General features: G+C 38.3%; 2 protein-coding genes across 3 annotated transcripts in view; one reads left to right on the forward strand and one right to left on the reverse strand.

The window, feature by feature from the left end:
• The window catches only part of GALNTL6 (polypeptide N-acetylgalactosaminyltransferase like 6), a 1,199,405-nt gene extending 1,196,510 nt beyond the window's left edge, over positions 1 to 2,895 (reverse strand). The window contains exons 1-2 of one of the 2 annotated variants that reach the window (XM_035022700.1): positions 2,462 to 2,895; positions 1,760 to 2,069 (exon numbers count right to left, since the gene is read on the reverse strand). In XM_035022700.1, coding sequence (XP_034878591.1) covers positions 1,760 to 1,897 — 138 coding nt within the window. In that variant the 5' untranslated portion in view covers positions 1,898 to 2,069; positions 2,462 to 2,895. Of the gene's footprint in view, positions 1 to 1,759 lie in introns of both variants that reach the window. The other variant, XM_035022699.1, reaches the window with a different exon arrangement.
• LOC118022509 lies at positions 2,110 to 17,197 on the forward strand. The gene is made up of 4 exons (XM_035023242.1): positions 2,110 to 2,139; positions 2,288 to 2,734; positions 2,888 to 3,472; positions 16,609 to 17,197. The coding sequence occupies exons 1-4, from the start codon at positions 2,110 to 2,112 to the stop codon at positions 16,663 to 16,665; spliced, it is 1,119 nt and encodes a 372-aa protein (XP_034879133.1). The 3' UTR covers positions 16,666 to 17,197.
• Positions 17,198 to 19,156: the final 1,959 nt, after the last annotated feature.

Genomic DNA, 19,156 nt, shown 5'->3' on the forward strand with positions numbered 1-19,156 from the left:
AATGGTTAATTTATTACCTAATATTAAGTATCCACTGGTACTACAAAAGAACCAGAACAAGGAAACTCTTTTGCAGATTACAGTAAGTCAGAAAGTTGATTTGCCATATTTCATTTTTTAATACCATTATACAAACAAATTTCTCATTAAGAGTCAAAATCAGTAAGACCCAGTGTGAAAGTTGTAAAGATCTCATTAATAAGATTAATTAGTGTTTTATGTTAGCTATACAACAAATACTTCAGATGGTTATGGTTAATTGAATTAACAAAACTCAAGGAAAAGTCATTTTGCTTTTGTTAGTTTAACTATTTTTGAAATAGAAATTTTACATAATAACATTAGTATTAACTACTAATGTTAACAAAATTTTGTTTCTTAACAAGGATGGAGAAATGAGTGATCTAAATAGGAAAAAAAAGTTTCACATTCAAAGTGCCCATCTTCCTTTTTTTCACTGGAATGACAAAACAATATACTTCAAATCAAAGTTATATCCCTATTAGAAAGGATGGTAGAGATCAACAACTAAATAAAAACATGTCAACATTTTTCCTCAAAATTCCAATCTACCAAAAATCCATAAGCAACTAGTTATCTTTAAAGTTTACAGACTGGTAACCATCACTTCTCAAAATGAAAAAGCAGATTACCTCCATGTATTTCACATGTATACCACTCACTGTATAAAGAGATTAAACTTTGTTAAGTATAAGAACAAATATTTAATTACCTTTGATATATATTCCTGTTGTCCACAAATGGACTTTTATTTAAACACATAATATGTGTGGAAGGTACACAGTGTACGTGGGTGATGACCCTTGAAATTAAGAATATTAATATTCTGAGGTGATGCACAGGACTAGTTAAAAAAAAAAAAAGTGTTACATCAATACCACGAAGAAGGCTGCATTCTACTGTTAAAAGTTTAATTACAGAAGCTGTCTTACTTATTAATAAATAAGAAATTCAACAATATTACTTCTCATCAACACTTCGTGAAGGATTTTTTGCATTATTACTCACTAAGAAAGCGTTATTTTGATCTCTGTTAGGTCATGAGTGTTACACATACTAACAGATTGCATATACGTGAAAACAAAACATACCACACTACGCAGTGTTTCAAATATGAAGGAAAGCCTTTAGCAACAAACTATTATCACCAGATTGTGAAACTGAACAGACATCCTCGATAACTCTGCCTGTATACCCCACCACACCACCTTAGCAACAGGAGAGAAAAAACAGAGACTTTAAGTTTCCACAGAGTAAAAAGCTGTTGCTAAGCAAAAATTACAACCAAAAATATAGAAAGCTGTGGCTTGTTTTTTGAGAACTACTTCACAAGTTTAATGGTTTAATTGGCCCAGTTCACTTTAATGTAGATACCCAAACCGGATGAAAAGCAAAAACAAATCTCCGTGACTAAACTTGTACCAAACCCACTTCCATATCCCACAAATTAGCAGTTACCTTTCATACACCTCAAGTTAAAATCAACCTAAAGACCAACTGAGAGAGACTGTCTTCTCTTCCTCTCTTATCCTTCTTTTCTAGTTTATTTTACATTTCACCCACGTCATTAGTTGAGATCTTAAAACAAGGACTTTCTTAAACCCCAAAGTCTCGAGTCTTGTAATATGTGCCCTGCAAATACTTGGGAGAAAACCCAAGGCTACCACACTTGCTTCCTTGTGTCCCCGCGAGTTGCACGTCTTACCAATCCTGTGAGCTTTCTCCGGATGGCACTTACCTGCTGCTCCCCGGGTTCTGCAGATTTCACCAAGTGCTTATCCTTGTACAGAGACCAGAGACCAATATTGGGCAGGAAAATTAAAGCCACCATGAATAACAAAGTCATCTGCAGAAATCTCTTCTGTTTCCTCTTCATTGCAAATGATAACAGAGAAGAAAAGTTAGAGGAGATGGCTCCCTGACTGCTTCTTGTGTTTAATGCCAAAGTCCTTTCCTCTCCCCTGCGAAGCACCAGAAACTGAGGAGAGGCTAAAAACTTTTGTTGCGTGCTCAGCACCAATCTGCAGGATTCGGAGGGAGTTGGGCATCTGCAGAACAAACGCACAGTTACTTTCCCCCCAGAAAACTATGACGAAGGCATTATCTATTGGCTTAGAAGTAAATGACTTGACTGAGGAAATCATTAAGCCTCTCTTAATATAAAGCAATACAAAGCAATGGATTTGACACATAATCATAAGTTACGAAAGTCTACAGCATTCTAGATACGTAAGAACACAGCAGTGGTGGTGTTTCCCCCCCTTAGTGGGGGAGGGTTGGGTTAGGGAGGAGCGGGTCGGTCGGGGGAACGACGTGGGGGGAAGCGGCTCAGCCCCAGCAAGAGTCAGGAAGAAAAGCGTCCGCTTTTGACATTGCAACATCACCTTCCTCGTCTTCCCTGAACGTCTGTCTCCTCCTGTGCTCCCCCGGGATAACCCACCTGAACTCAAGTTCAACTCCCTCTGAAGCCAGCGTGCTGGCGGGCTCCACACGGATCCAGGGACACGGGCACCGGAGCACAACTCCTGTTTGGACGGAGGTCCGCAAACTCCTGGCGGCTCACGCGCTGTCTCAACTCTCCTCCGCAGGCAGCGGCTCGCGAGCGGGGAACCTGCAGGAAGGGAGGCTACAGACGTCCGCGGAGTCCAGCCAGGAAGTGGAGGCTCCGCGCCGTTTCGCCTCGCGCAGCCCTCGCAACGTGATCTTCCGCGAAGTAAGCGCTCTGCCCGTCAATCCCTTCCCCTTCCCGCGTGACGCTCTCACGCTCCGCTCTTCATGTTACCATTCTTTTCCGGCAATGGAGCGAACCCAGAGAAACATCACGAGCACCTGAAAGGCGGTATGTTCAGCCTCGCCTCCCGCGAAGGGGACGAAGGGAGGTGAAGCCGAGTCTGCGCTGCGCTGGGCAAGGGGCGAGGGCGCCGGGGAGGGCGAGCAGTACGCGAAGCTGCGCCGCGCTAGCTCCGGGCCGCCCGCTCCTCGTTCGCTGTCGTCGGCCTTTCGCCGAGAGGCTGCTGGTGCCGACCACGTGCGGGAGCCCGAGCCCGGGAGGGGAGGGCGGGCCGCCTGGAGGGGGTGGGCAATTCCGCCCAGCTTCCAGACCCTATATAAACAAACCCCGCTGCGAGCAAGAGGGGAGGGCGAAGACGCTGCAGGACGTGGATTTGCAGCTGCCGGCCTCCGCCGAGCCTCTCTCTCTCGGCCAGGGCTTCTCGGGGCAACCTCAGACCGGCATAGATACCCGCTCCCCCACTCATCTCACCCAAAAGGCGCCAGGCCAGAGACTCCGGAGAAAAAGTCGCCGGCGCTCGCGGGTTTACCCCGATTCCTCCATGGTGCCGGCGGGAGCGTAGCGAGCCCGGATGCGGCGGCGGCCGCGGGAGACGGAGGAGGACCGAGGCTGGGCCCGTCCCGCCGAGAGGGGCTTCCCGGGTCCCGCCGCTCAGGCCAGGTACGTGGGGGGGGAGGAGGAAGAGGCTCCCGAAGCGAGGCAGGGCTGAGGCTCGGGGTTCTCAGGCAGCAGCTTCTGGAGCGACTCCCGCGGAGACCCAGGGCGCTGTACTTGGGTCTGCAAACACCCGGGGCCCCGTTAAGGTTTGGCAGTGCCTCCGCGCTCCTCCCCCGCCCTGCTCGTCCGCACTCCGCACTCTTTCACTGCAAGGGCTACCTGTCCCTCCGACCTCGCACACTCCTCCCATGATACCCGGAAAATGTGGGGATCGAGACTTATCTCTGGCAGAAGGGACTCCTCCCTCTCCCCGACATATAGATGCACCAACGCCCCTGAGCGCACACGCACGAACCTGGGCAGCCTCTCCGAGAGACCTGCGTGCCTAGCAACGTGCATTGGGTACTCTTGGGATCCAGAGCTCATAACTCCTTGAAGGAATGGGGACTTAAATGAGGCGACAGACATGCATGCAGTGCCCCCTTGTATCAGCCCTGTCTCGAACCAAAAAGAAGCGCCATGGCCATCTCTTTGTTACAGGCTAGATGTGATGCCCACATACTTGGGATAGATGAGACTGTGGGCCCCAGAACGGTATTTTGGTATTTTCCCTCTCCCTTCTTTTCTTCCTCTCTTCTTCATCTCTCGCTCGCTGGCTCCCTATTCTCCTCCCCCTCCCTCTGCCACCCACTTCTACTCTCTATCCGTGACTCACTTGAGAAAGACACAGATGTGAGTGTTAAAGAGTTATTATGCCTTCAACTCCTCACATTATGATTTTAAAATGTATTTGAACAATATATATTGGCTGTATGACTGCATGAATAAAGCTTTGTGCTGCAATATTTGTCTTTGTGAATCACTTGCATTTCAAAAAAGTATATAAACACGTTTCATAAATGTTTTTAAATATGTCCTTTATGTAAAGACCAATTACCCTTCAATTTTTCACAAATGCAAGAATCCAGAGAGCAAGAGGCGTAATTCCTCACCACCCTTACACAAACACACACACACACACTGCCTTTTGTATTCTGCATTATTTTCTGATCTTTTTCTCTCTCAGCAAGTGCAGTTCTGAAACATAGAAATATGAATTCTGAGAAGAAACAGCATGGAGAGATTTTGCTGGGAGGTTTGGTCCTCAAGGAAAGGTTTTGGGGAATTATTTAAGTATATTGGACATTTTCTGCCTTATAGATGTTATTAACAATTAAGAAATAAAAGTACTCAAAGGTAAACTTGGAATTAAAAAAATTAAAAATTCTTCACGTTTTAAATAATGGTTTCTTCATACCCTCCCCCCCCTCAAAAAAAAGCCCTGGATCCCAAATAGACATATTGTCATATTGTCATTCTGTTTGCTGAATCCAGGATTCTGACATGAATTATGCTTCATACTTGTTACACTACTAAATGGTCTTGCAAACAGTACCCATTCCCAGAACATTGTTAGTTTCAGTGACTGGGTATAATAACCGTTACTTCCCAAATCAAGTACATGCAGAATATATGGTAGAAACTAGAGGGAGAAAATTATTATGTTCACCCCTTTTACTGTGTAGCTCCAAACAATCACTTTTGCTTTTTTCCTCCATTTACTTATTTATCTCTTTATTTATTTGAATCAGATCATAATTTCCACTCAATCTGGTCTTCTTTTACAATTCCATATATAAATTTCCAATAGATGGCAATGCTTCTAACTAAACTTAATATGTTAAGTTCAGTTTACAAACAAACAAAAACACATAAAATGACAGTTAATTCCTTTGTTCAGATAATACAGATTAAAATGAAAGACACATTTTTTTACATTAGTTATTAATATTGGTTTAATAAAAATCCTGTCTTTAAAAATTTGTTTTATATCCAAGGGCCCCTTTTTACCTCTGTTTGCTTCTCCATTTTGTTATTTATGATTCAACTGGGAACCTCAGGTAATCAGAGTCCCATGTGTCTAGCAATGTGTTAATAGCTACAGGGACACATGGGAGGCAAATAGAGCCATATCTGTGACCATGAATAATTTACAGTCTAGTTGAAGAAGTAATATAAAGGCAACTGGAATAAATTGGAAAGAAGCAGGATATTGCTTTAGTTATAGCTCTACTCCAAAACTTGATGACTTAAAACAACTATCTCGCTATCTCTCCTGATTCTTTGCATTTGAATGGTCTCAGCTAGGCAGTTCTGCTTGGAGTGATAAAGGCTGGGTCTTGGGGCTTAGATCTTGCTGGGCCAGGATGGCTCCCTTACATGGGTAACAGTTGGTACTGTCAGCTGGAAGATCATCTGGGGCAGTCAGTTGGAGCCTCTCAATTCTCTACATGGCCCCTCCACATAGCCTGAGCTTCTCACAACCTGGTAGCCAAGATCCAAAAGGGAACATCCCAAGAATCTGTGTTCCAAGAGGGAGAAAACAAAAACTGCTGAGTCCTCTTAAAGGCCCAGAACTGGCACCACCTCATTTTTGCAGTAGTCACAGGACAAGCCCGGATTCTCTGGAGGGGGTGGTGGTGAAAGTATGGCGTTCAAACTGACATCTCAGTGAGAGATTTGATGAAGAGTATTATGGCCATCTTTAACCCACTATAGATATTCAAAGGCACATAGGTAGGAATTCCTAAGGAAGGCCTAACCAGATTAGACAGTGGATGATGAGGTGTAATGGGGAAAAGTTTTCATAGGTTGGATTGATGCAAATTTTTCAATTTCTATAGACAGTGAATTAACTTTTAGTTTAAAAATAGGTTTATTATGGGGCACCTGGGTGGCTCAGTCGGTTGAGAGTCTGACTCTTGATTTTGGCTCAGGTCATGATATCAAGGTCATGAGATTGGCCCTGCAGTGGGCTCCATGCTCAGCTGAAAGTCTGCTTCTCTCCTTTCCCCTCTGTCTCTCTCTCTCTGCAGCCCCCCATGATTCAATCTCTCTCTCTCTCAAATAAATAAATCAATATTTATTAAAAAAAATAAGCTTATTACTTCACTTCCAGTTATAAATACTAGGGATGTCATTTATACCATGATGACTAAAGTTAACATTGCTGTGTGATATATAGTAGAGTTGTTAAAAGATTAGATCCTAAGGGTTCTCATCACAAGGAGAATTTTTTTTTTTATTTTCTTTTACTGTATCTATGTGAGAAGATGAATATTAACTAAACCTATTGTAATCCTTTCATAATATATGTATAAGTCAAACCATTATGCTGTACACCTTAAACAGTGATGCATGTCAATTCTCAACAAAACTGGAAAAATAAGTTTATTATCTTATTTAAAAGACTGTGACATGATTGGAACTTAGTTGGAAAGAGAACGTTCACCTTGGATCTTAATATGGTGGGGTTTATTTTCACTGACATGAGTTTTTTCCAAGGTTTTATCAGAAGGAAGAGACACTAGAGCATAAAGATAATGTGTCTAGAAATGGAGGTATAGGGGCACCTGTGTGGTTCAGTCTGTTAAGCGTCTGCCTTCGGCTCAGGTCTTGATCCTGGAGTCCCGGGATGGAGTCCCGCATCAGCTCCCTGCTCAGCGGGGAGTCTATTTCTCCCTCTGACCTTCCCCCCTCTCATGCTCTCTCTCTCATTCTCTCTCAAATAAATAAATAAAATCTTTAAAAAAAAATGGAGGCATATTCCAATCTTCTTTTATCCAATGATGCTGTCTGGAATATGAAAAATCTTGAAAGTTTCCACTCTGAATAAACTACTAGGATATTTTGTTCTTAGTGTACCTTTATCTAAGTTATCTCAGTTTTTAAAGAAAAATGAGTCTACAGTGAAAATCGGGAATGTATTAAATAGCAATTTTAGTGAAAGTATATTTAAATTATACAATTCATTTTTGTGGAATTAAATCAAGACATATGTTATAGGAATCTTCTTCATTTTTTTCTCTGGAATTTCAATGTTTTCCACTACACAATAGAAGGAAATAAGAGCCAACCTAAATATCAAAATGTAATAATACTCAATCTCTATCATTGTTGAAATTCTTCACCAAAAGAGCCCTGAGTCAATTTCTATATATATGCAAGTGCTGTTGGGCAGAGGATACAAAGATGAACATTCTTGCAGAATTTTCAGCACCGCAAGGGAATTAAAGGTGTTTGCAGTTAAATGTGGTGTAAATTAAAAAGTGACAAATGCTAAAAGAAAAAGAAGGTTGTTTTTTCTTGGCCTAAATATTTTCTAACTAGACAAGATCTTCACTTTCTGGTGTTTAAACTCTTAATAGTCAAATTTACCTCTCAAATGTTTTTTTTTTTTTCTTTTACCAGTAGACTATACCTTGATTTGAATATAAATATATAAATATAAATATATTGAATATATTTTTATTTCCCTATGTATTTAGCTATCAAACATTCTTTAGCACTTACTACATGCCAGGAATTTATATAAGCATTTCTTAGGCATAAGTCATTTAATTTTATAAATAATCTTATTATGTAGGTTCTATTACTATCTCCATTTAAGAGCTTAGAAAACTATGGCAAGGAAATGGTAAGCATCTTGGTCAAATAAGTGTAGTAAGTGCTAGGGCAGGAATTTAAACCCAGGCATTTTGCTCCAGATTCCATAATCTTAATCACTGCATTGTATTTCCTAAAAATTTTTCTGACAACAATGTTAATTCTCTCTCTATATATCTATATCTATATCTATATCTATAGATATCTTTTATTTCATTTTTACCTTTGTGAGAAGTTTAAAGGAGCTAAGCAAAAGAGTTGAATTTGGGGGAGATGATAGTCCAGTTTTATAACCTTGAAGCTTCTTTGTTCTTTTTCTTTTTTTTCCTTTCTATTTTTTTTATTAGGAGTGTAAAAACGAAGGTTATGCTGAAGATAATATTACACAATAAACTATTCCTTGATATTTTACATAATATATAAATATATTTTTAGTTTGCATGATTATAATTATATATAGATCACATATTAGATTTCTAGCTTAGCCTTGACCTTTGTTTTATCATATACAGCCTTTTACAAAGAATATTTAACCCATACTATGCCTGTAAAATATTTGTGGTGAACAAATAAAGTACATCCATTTATTTCAGTGAAAAGTCTAAATATTGTTTGAATGATGAAATCAAGTGGTAATAAAATTAATTTTAAATTTGAATGCAATACAAAATATCAAAAATGTAAATTTTTTTTAAAAGATACAATTAATGTAAGTGAAGCCAGTAAAACATGCTTAAGAAGCCACTGAATGGCATATGGCATGTTCCACTTTTTTTTTTTTTTGAGAAAGAGAAAATAAAGATGTCAGACACACATTATGTATTGAATATTAAATTTTTTCTGACAATACTTATGGGCATGAAATAAATTTAAAAAATATAAACTTATTATAATTTGAGATATGCTCATATCAATTAACAGACATTTAATAACAACCCAGACATTGGAGACACAATAGTGAACACCACGGACAGCCTTCAGACATTTAACTACAGAAACAAGTTAAGTGTAGATTACGAATTAGAACAAGTCATGGTTAAAAATTAAGATGTGGAGAAAAATAAGTTAGGGAAGAAGAATAGAGCATGCCAGGAGGGGAAGTGGTATAATTTCAAATAAAGCATTAGCGAAAGTCCTCACTGAGTTGAAACAAATATCTGAAGGAAGCAAGGAAGTGAACTTGGATTCCAAGAAGATGGAATTCCAAGTAGGGGAAGCAGGAAGCAGAAGACTCTTTGGTGGGTTTATCCGGGATGTGAGAGAACAGCAAAGAAAGTGCTCCTGGAACAAAGGGCTGTGAAGGAGGAGATGGGGGAGTAGGGTGAGGAATGAGATGGGGAGCCAGGTCATATATTACAGTCTAGTGTAGACAGAGATTTAAAACTATAGGAGAAATCTGACTTTTAGTCTGAGTGAGATGGGAAGCCACTAAAAGGATGTGAGTAGAGATTAATACAATCTGAGTTACTTTTTAATAAGATCATCCTGGCTGCTGTGTTGAAAATAGATTACAGGATAGATAGGAAAGAAGTTGCGTTAATCCAAAGGAGATGTTGTCTCTCTTAGGGTGATAGCAGTGGAGATGAAGAAAAATAGACGTGAAAAAATCTCACTATAAAACTACACTGAATAGTGGCTGGAACGAATATGGGGTGTGTGAGAAAAAGAGAGAGCCCAAGATACTCCAAGTTTTTGGTCCACGCTCTTGCAAGCCTGGATTTGTCTTTTACTAAGATAAGAAGACATTGGGAGAAACAGGCTTGACGGAGAAGATCAGGTGTTTGATTGGACTTACTGAGATGGCATAGCTAATGGTAGAAATGTTGAGTGAGTGTTTGGATATAAGACTCTGGAATTAACAGAGGTAGAGGGATGTGGAATCTAAGTTGAGGATATAAGTTGAGAAGACCTTGGAGTACTTAAAGCCATAAATGTTATGAGATTATCAAGAGACTGAGTGCAGGTAGATAACGGAACAATCAAAGGTGTTCCAACAATAAAAGCTTAGGGAGATGAAGAGAAACCAGCAAAGGACCTTTAGAGGCAGTAGTCAGTGTGGTTTGTGGAAAACCATGAGAGTCAAATGAAGAGACTGTCTCAAAGAGGGGGGGGAGTGATCAGATCCATCACAACTGATAAACTGATAAGTCAAAAAAGATGAAGTTGAAAAAATCACCACTGGATTTAGCAATTGTAAAATTTCCTTATCTCATTAGGGAGTAGGAAGGTAGCAGCATCAAGTATAGCCAAAAGTAACATTTTAGATACAAGAAAGGATGATCTCTATAGAAAATCTGATAACAAAGTTTTAATTAGCATAATTATGTTAAGCATTTAATGACCAAAGCAAGGAATGTATTTAATTTTGTGCTATACAAGTGCATTTATCTCTGAAAGCAATTATCAAAAGAAAATGAAAAGATTCTGAACATCACCAGTTTATGAGAATTTAAATTATTTTCTTCCTTACTGTGAAACTAAGATACAATGATTTTAAACTTACTGCATATAAGCCTCTCAAACTTTTAATAGTAACATTAAAAAAAAGACTAAAATTCACTGGGTTAGCCATCCTTGCCTTCTGACCCTGTCTGATCAATTTGAAGGTTGAAAATAGATTACAGGATAGATAGGTACTCATTAATGTGCTCAGCAAATTTTATTGAGAAATTACTTTTCCAGAAACCTGTTTTGGACCAATTTCTCATCATCCAAACAGATTCAAGTCTTGCAAGATTTCAGGTCTCATGCATGCATTTCTGCCCCCTTATCCTCTGGAAGTTCTTGAGGATCTAATTTAACCAGATACCCAGATACACACACACACACAATTTCTATCAGCATGACTATGCAGCAAAAAAATTAATATGTTCTTATACCCTTAAAATAACATTTTTATTAATAAAAGAGAGGTATTATTGCACATGGACGATATATTGAAGTATTGGTGAGGAGAGATAGAGAGAAATGGAGAGAGAGGGGGAGAAAGATACTAACTAGGGACAAATGCAAATTCACAAGCAGTGCATCTTAAACCTTTACATCTTTTATAAAATCATCATGGTATATCACTATCAAATTCTATTCAGGAGCTACTCTTCACTTTTTCCCTATTCATTATGTGATTCTGTCTGAGCATTTCAGTTCTGATTATATCAACTACCTATCTATCATGTTTCTAACTCAAAAAAAAAAAAAAAAAAAGCAGAGACCCTTCAAAGTAAAAGAGGACTCATGTTAATTATGTCTGATGTGCTTACAGATTACATCAACAATTCTAGTACCCTAAACTATTTTGTAACTACACTGATTGGAATCTGTGGTTTCACCTCCAGACAAGTAAATATATCTTTTGAGATCCCCTTTTGAGAAGCTCTAGGAGATATCTTGCTGGTAATAAAAAGAGCAAAGAGGAGAAGGAAAGTCTGTGTTCAAACCCCACCTGCATTACTCACCATTCCAAATGACCTGGAAAGACATTTAATTATACTGGGTGTCTTCTTATAAAACCGTGGAATTGGAAAATTATACCTATTTCAAGAGTTACTGTGATGACCAAAACAGACATTTTCTGAAATGCTAGGAGTTTCCCTAAATAAAGTTCCATTTATATAGGCAGAATAGAATCAAAATAAGCATACAGATAATGGGACCTCACTCATTAGTTAATTCCTAATCATGATGTTTCTCTCTCATAGTAAATAACAGTGAGAATTGCATTTAAGTTTATCCCTCAAGATAGAGGAAAAGAATCCTCTCAAATCAAATCTGCTGGTGACATCTGCTTTAGGCTATACTTCACACTGTCTTGGTTAAAACAAAAGACTTTTTAGTACACTAAGTATATACACTACTAAGTAGTAAATAATTAAAGTTTTAGTAAAAATAATTTAGTAAATAAAACTTAGTAAAAATTTAGTAAAATAATTTAGTAAAAAAAATAGTAATAATTATCATTACTACTAATAATGTAGCATTAGTTATGCTAGCAATAATCCTGTTTGGTAAGTGCTTTTTTTTTTTTAATGTGTCAGGCACATTGTTAAGCATATATTACATTTTTAATCTAATTCAGTATTTACAAAACCTTTGTTTCATCTCTACCTTTCGTTAGAATTATTCCCATTTTATATATAAGGTAACAAAAAAACAGGAAGATAAGGGAATTCAGAAAAAATCACCCAGCTAATAATACAATCTGGAACTGAATAGATGTCTCTCTGATTCTAACATCTGAGCTCACCCTATTAAAACAAAAGCGTAAGTATTTTGCTAAAATTTCTTGATTGATTTTAACCTTTTATAAAATAGATATGATTTGGTTAAATTTAAAATCCTAGGTTATATCCTTTTTAAAATAATATATTTTTTCTATAATATGATGAGGTGAGCTTGCAAATGAATGTTTTCCCATTCGTTAATGAAAACTTCATAAGTAGTTTCAGTAGAAAAACTTTGTACAATATAATTGAACAAGGCTCATAAATGTACCAACATCATAAATGTTGAAGGTTTTAAGAACTAGTTTTTTGTCTGTGACTTCCTTGGGAAATGCTTTCAAGTATTCAGACACTGGATTTGTCTATTGCTCTTTTCACTACCAATTTCATTAACCAATTTTTCACTGCTATCCAAACTTTAAAAAGTTTTATTTTATATAAAATATCAATCCTTTTATCTCATGTCAAGAAATAGAAATATATATTTAAAAATATTAGTTTGTATGTATGCCTGAATGCAAACATTTCTACATATGAACATTGAAACAATTAAAAAAGTCTCATTGGTGCTTGACAATATGATGCATTTCCCAAATAGTGGATGCTTTTCTACCATAGTCATTCAAGGAAAGAAAGCCAAGAAAATGTCTCATCCCTAACATACTGTAAGGGCTTAATACAAAATTTTATAATGAATGAACATACAAATGAATGAATATTTGAACATTATCATCCTGTAGAGAATATATTAGACTTCAATAATCTCAGTGTTAGAAGTATCCTTGAAAGTCACTTACCCAAAATATTACTCTGCAACTTGCACCACAACTACATGTTCAAAGAGGTTGTCAAACCTTGTTAGAAGACTTGTAATATCAGGGAATGATCTACCTCCCAACTACTCATCTTATCCTGTACAACTGAGCTACAAAATCATTCCTTGTATTGAAATAAAACTCATTTCCTTGTATATCGGTCCTGGTTCTACACCTTGTGCTCACCATTTTCAGTCCCAGCCCTTTTCCACATGACAATATTTTCCATATTTGATGATATTCTATTTAATAAAGATCATACATACTGCCTATGTAACTTATGTGATAACATTTCAGTATATTTTAATATCATTTGAGAGGAAATTAATTATCTTATTTTTCATTAATATATCAAAAGAACTTTTCTAGAGTAGACAAATATGTCCTCAGGTACATAATATGTGACCATTAATCTGGTGAATTCATTGTTCCATCCTCATCAGGAAAAATGGAGCAGAAGTTCTATTCACAAAGGAAGCAGAATAGTATGCATTTATGTTCTTTTAGGGCTGTGTTGTCTCCCGTGCTCTGTGACAATATAGTCCAAAGCAACCCATGCCATCTAGATTCCCTCAGTACATTCTACTGGTCCACTTGACTATAGCAGTAACTTCATGCTAACTAACATGAGTGAGCAAGTGGCTAACTTGCTGAAGACATTATAAAACAAATGTGCTTCAGAAGATGGGAGAAAAAAAAATCTTATGAAAGTTCAAGGGCCCACCATATTAGTAATACTTTTCAGTTTTTTATAGGATTCAGTTTTCCAGGAATGTCAGGGTAAAGAACTATTATATCTCACGCCCTCAAAGTAATGAACAAATTATTAGATCTCACATCTTTTAGACTAAAAATGAAGCACTGCCTCATAGACCTTACTAGATTTTAGAGATAGTATATCTCACTTAATAATATTGGTCCAACTATTACTGATTTTTTTTAAAGATTTTATTTATTTATTTGACAGAGAGAGACACAGCGAGAGAGGGAACACAAGCAGGGAGAGTGGGAGAGGGAGAAGCAGGCTTCCTGCTGAGCAGGGAGCCCGATGCAGGGCTCGATCCCAGGACCCTGGGATCATGACCTGAGCCGAAGGCAGACGCTTAACGACTGAGCCACCCAGGCGCCCACCAACTATTACTGATTGACAAGGAAGTCTGACAGCTTTGAGTGGGAACCAGAGAAGGAACAGGCTCTGCAGCAGGTCTGGCCAGTGTGCAAGCAGTCTTAATGTTTGAGCCACATAATCTGGTGGATGCTATAGTATAAGGAGTATCCCTAATGGGAAAAATGATGACTGATATTCATGACAAGCCCTGATAGAAGAATCACAACATAGCCCCTACACTTCTAGATCAAGACCATGCAATCTGAAGCAGAAAATCATATTCCTCTTGAAAAAAATTCCTGGTGGCTAGTTAGTCTTGGTAGAGACAATGCTTGAACACAGGACAGTAAGTGACCAGGCTGCCAGAGCTTCCCAATGTCAGCTGGAGTTTGTCCAGTCTATCAAATCACAGGGTTAGGTGACTTCAGCAGCAATCTTTCATAGCGTGTATGCTCTGCATCTGAGATAGGACACACGTAAGTCCAGGGTCAAAGACACAAGGAAACGCCACGAACAAATGGTCAAGACATCCATGTCTTCCACCACTGTTGCAATAGTACCTTTATATTATATTACCTATGGCCACAGCTATCTGATGGATGAGAAAAAGTTCAAGGTTGGTTTTTGAATGACCTATTTTGGTATGGGTGTGACAGCTAAAATTGGACTACTGATGCACAACTCAGGGGCAATTCTAAAATTCAGTAATGAGGAGAAATACTCTCAATCAGCATAACTTCATGTAGGACAACTGGTCATCTAATGTATGTTGGAAGACGAGTAGTCCGAAGTAAGAATATATATGTATACATACAAACACAACATCAGTGGATAATAGCTTGACTGATAGGGGCCCAGACAGGGAAATATCAGAACATGAAGACAGGGTACTCTAGAGAAGAGACATATGTATGGACAGATAAGAATGGGAATAAATTGTGAATATACTCATATAGCATATCAACACCCATCAGAAAGCATCCACTATGGAATTGGCACAAGCAGATCAAAGACTTGACCAGCCGATGTCACCCAGAGGCTGTCCTGGGTTATCCCAGAACTGGCATAACATGCTTATTAATGGAAGTAGCTATGGTGGCAGGTATGGAGTTTGTGCATGACTGTAAATGCTTGAGTTTCCTTCCAATAATCCTGAACTACCTCCCGTCATTGTCAAATGTCCAAGCTACCAGCAGCAAGTACTTAGAAGTAAGTTAGTTACATTGGATTCCATCTACCCTAGAAGGAGCAGCATTTCATTTTGACTGGAATTGATCCAAGTATGGGTTTGCCTTTCTGGCTCTTGACACCTCAAGCAGCACCACTATCAGAGGGTTTACAGAGTAGCCACATTAAGAAGTTGGCCAATAACACATTATCCTATATAACATCTTGTTGGTCCTAGAGATCCACTTTAGACAGGAGAGTGGCAATGGCCACATGACCATGGGATCCACAGAGCCTGTTATCTAGTCATCTAGAAGCTACTGGCCCAGGAGAGCAATAGAACAACTTTTAGAAAGAAATTTGAGAGAAACCATCTTGGAGATGATATACCCAACATGAGGGTTGGACACAAATTAAAATAATTAGAATGCATGAGTCTAAAAAACAAATGGTAAAGCAGGAGTGACCATTTGAGGAATTTGTGATTCTTTATCCCTGCATTTCCAGTCTCTGTGCTTTAGAAGTCCTGGTTCTCAGAAGGAAACATTTCCACCAGAACATACATGAAATTCTATTCAACTTCAAGCTATTGCTGCTATCCAACAACATTGTACTATTCAGCTAAGAAACCAGCAGTCAAGGAAAGGGTTAACTATCTTTTAAGTAATTGACCCTGATTATCAGAAGCAGGAAAAATAGCTTTCACACCCTGATAATCCACAGAAGCATTTATTTTTTTTTAATTTTATTATGCTATGTTAATCACCATACATTACATCATTAGTTTTTGATGTAGTGTTCCATGATTCATTGTTTGCGTATAACACCCAGTGCTCCATGCAGTACGTGCCCTCCTTAACACCGATCACTGAGCTAACCCATCCCCCCTCCCTCCTCCCCTCTAGAACCCTCAGTTTGTTTCTCAGAGTCCATAGTCCCTCATGGTTCATCCCCCTCTCCTATTTCCCCCCCTCATTTTACCCTTCCTACTATCTTCTTTTTTTTTTTTTTTTAACATATAATGTATTATTTGTTTCAGAGGTACAGGTCTGTGACTCAACAGTCTTACACAGAAGCATTTCTTAATATCCCTCTGTCCAATCATGACAAAGAATGGACAAAGGCACAACTCATAGCCTGAAAAGTACCTATGACCAGGGCTCCGGACCTCTTAAGGATGAGGTCTATGTAACTCCTCCAAGCTAGCAACTTAGATGAGCAAGGGTGCTAGCAAGGGTGAGGGGAGTCCCAAATAGGTAGTAAAGGAGGGAGCTAACAAGTGCTAAGTTATGGCCTAAAACTACCAGTAGCATCATGGGGTCCCACTAACTTTCCTCTTCTAAGTTTTTACTAGAAGAGGTGCCAACCAGAAGGATGGGAGAGATGTTTACAGATGGATGAACTCATTGTTTGAAGCGATAGGTGGACTGCAGTAGATGCTTTGCTGTGCCTCCCAGATCCCACTTTGGACGGAGACTCTCATTTCTCCTGCTGTCAGGAGTGTTGCTGCTGTTGGCATACAGCTAAGTCCCTCTCTGGGAATTGCCCTTGGCCAAAGGAGGCTGTCTTCTGTGCGGTTATGCACCATCAACCAAAATGCCACCCTCCTGGGTGGTAACCTACAACCAGTGGTTGAATGTTCAAAGAATACAAAGGCTTGGCTCCTTTGCCTCAATAAGGACAACTCAGAAGAATACTACCAGTTCCACAGCTGCTCACAGGAGGAGTTGAAATCTCTGTTGCAACTTCATCAGATTCCAACTTTGCCTTCTGCCCAATCCTCCTTCCCCTATAACTTACTAATGTAGTTTCCTATAACAGTCCCTGTTAGAACTCCTGTTTGCAAGATGCATTGTCTAGATCTGCTTTTAACTATGATATATTTTCAACTTGGAATGTGTAGAATCATTTGCTCTCTACTCCTTTGTTATATTCTACAGAAGCTATGGTATTTTCTTCAGATTACAAGTATGTATTAAGTGATATTATAAAACCACTTTAAAGACATTTTCTAAAAATGACTTAAGGACTTTTTATGGTCCCTGTTTAATTAAGGTTGATAACATACTTTATAGAAAAGATTACTTGGGGAGGAATAAAAACAATATATTCAACAGCTATAATGACTGCTTTTAATGCCAAAACATTGAAATAAAATCCCCTTAATATTAAGTCTATAGTATTAAAACCTCATATATTACCATTAAATCGCAGCGGAATGATTGGCCTTTTCCCCAATATTCATTTGGATAATCTGGCAAGGACAGTTTTTTTTTTTTCTAAAGATTTTATTTATTTATTTGAGAGAGAGAGAACGAGAGACAGAGAGCAGGAGAGGGAAGAGGGTCAGAGGGAGGAGAAGCAGACCCCCCGCCGAGCAGGGAGCCCGATGCAGGACTCGATCCCGGGACTCCAGGATCATGACCTGAGCCAAAGGCAGACGCTTACCCATCTGAGCCACCCAGGCGCCCGGCAAGGATAGTTTTAATGATTAAAATAAAATTGTGCAGTTCAGATTCACAGTACATGTAAGTAACATCAACTAAAAAATAATGAGATTCTTATTCTCTTATTTTTCCTTTTAATTTGACTTTTTGCTAGCTAAGCTCTACCTTGTCAAGATAATGGCCCACTCTCTGTCACTCACCTATCATGTTACAGGGTAGACTTAAGAAAACTGACAGTTTCCATGAATAACAATAACACATCCAAAGTTGTCTCCAGAAAAGGGAATTTTATAGATGTAAAAGGGACAAGAGCTTTTTACTTTTTCCCTTTGCCTTGCCCACATGCAAAGTGCAGGATAGATGAGATTATGTTCACCTTCACCTACCTTCCTCACTGTGTCAAAGGGTATCAAATCAGACTAGAGACCGATGAGTCCTTGTGTGAATATTATCTGGAACAGATTCTAGATTTTACTATGTCCTCAAAAACAAAAATTCCAAACATTTGCTAACAAAAAGATGTACCTTTATATGGCAATCATTTATTATAATTATTTTTATTTATCAACTACATCTTCAGTCTCAGTTTTCCTCATATAACTGTACATTAATTTCAAAACACTCTGTGTAAGTATAAAGGTCTATTTCTATGTCATACTCTACTCCTAAAGGTCTCTAGAGATCAATCAAGATCCCTACATATACTGTGGGAGATTAATAAATGATCTTTTTATTTAAATAACTAAAGATGTCTATCTCAACTAAAATATTATTTTATTCATTTTTCATACAATTCTTAAGCTTTTACTATGTGTAAGCGCATTTGTTAGGCAATGTGAATACAGCAGTAAACAAAGCAAAGTTCTCTGTCATCATAGATCTTGCAGTCTAGCGTGGGGAGAGAGAAAATAATTTAAATGATAAATAGTAAACTACATAGTATAATAGAAAGTTACTAGCACAGTAAAGGAAAAAAAAAAACATGTGCAAGGAATTGGAGGATGAGCACTAGGAGCACTACATTCAGAAATAGAATGGATGGTCAAGTCCTCATTGAGAAGATGACAACTAGATAGACTCAAAGGAGAAGAGATAACCAGGAAAACATGTAGGGAAAAGCATATCAAGCAAAGGGAACAGCAAGTGCAAATGTCTTGAGGTAAAATAGTACCTAATTATCTAGGAATATCACTCTTCCATTAGATGAGTTATTTTTTTTTTCCTTCTCTCACAAATGAATACCTTACTTTTAATTACTTCATTATTTTCACTTAAATAATAACTGTGGCAAGATATAGAATAATTGACAATTGTTATCTCTGGTGGCAAAAGCAATTTCTCTATACAGATACCTTTTTTACATTTATATATATCTATATCTATATCTGTATCTGTATCTATGTATCTGTGTATGTAAATGCCTGCTCTTATTTACATAGTGGCGA

Source organism: Mirounga leonina, unplaced genomic scaffold (genome assembly GCF_011800145.1).
Source record: "Mirounga leonina isolate KUSES-001 unplaced genomic scaffold, KU_Mleo_1.0 Mir_176, whole genome shotgun sequence".
In the NCBI taxonomy this organism is placed as follows: Eukaryota; Metazoa; Chordata; class Mammalia; order Carnivora; family Phocidae; genus Mirounga; species Mirounga leonina.

Bases quoted from the DNA above. Each gene is read 5' to 3' on its own strand.
- LOC118022509 (XM_035023242.1), top strand. From the start codon at position 2,110: ATGACGAAGGCATTATCTATTGGCTTAGAA. The intron at 2,140-2,287 runs GTAAATGACTTG...TCCCCCCCTTAG, and splicing joins CATTATCTATTGGCTTAGAA to TGGGGGAGGGTTGGGTTAGG. The intron at 3,473-16,608 runs GTACGTGGGGGG...TCCTCTTCTAAG, and splicing joins GGTCCCGCCGCTCAGGCCAG to TTTTTACTAGAAGAGGTGCC.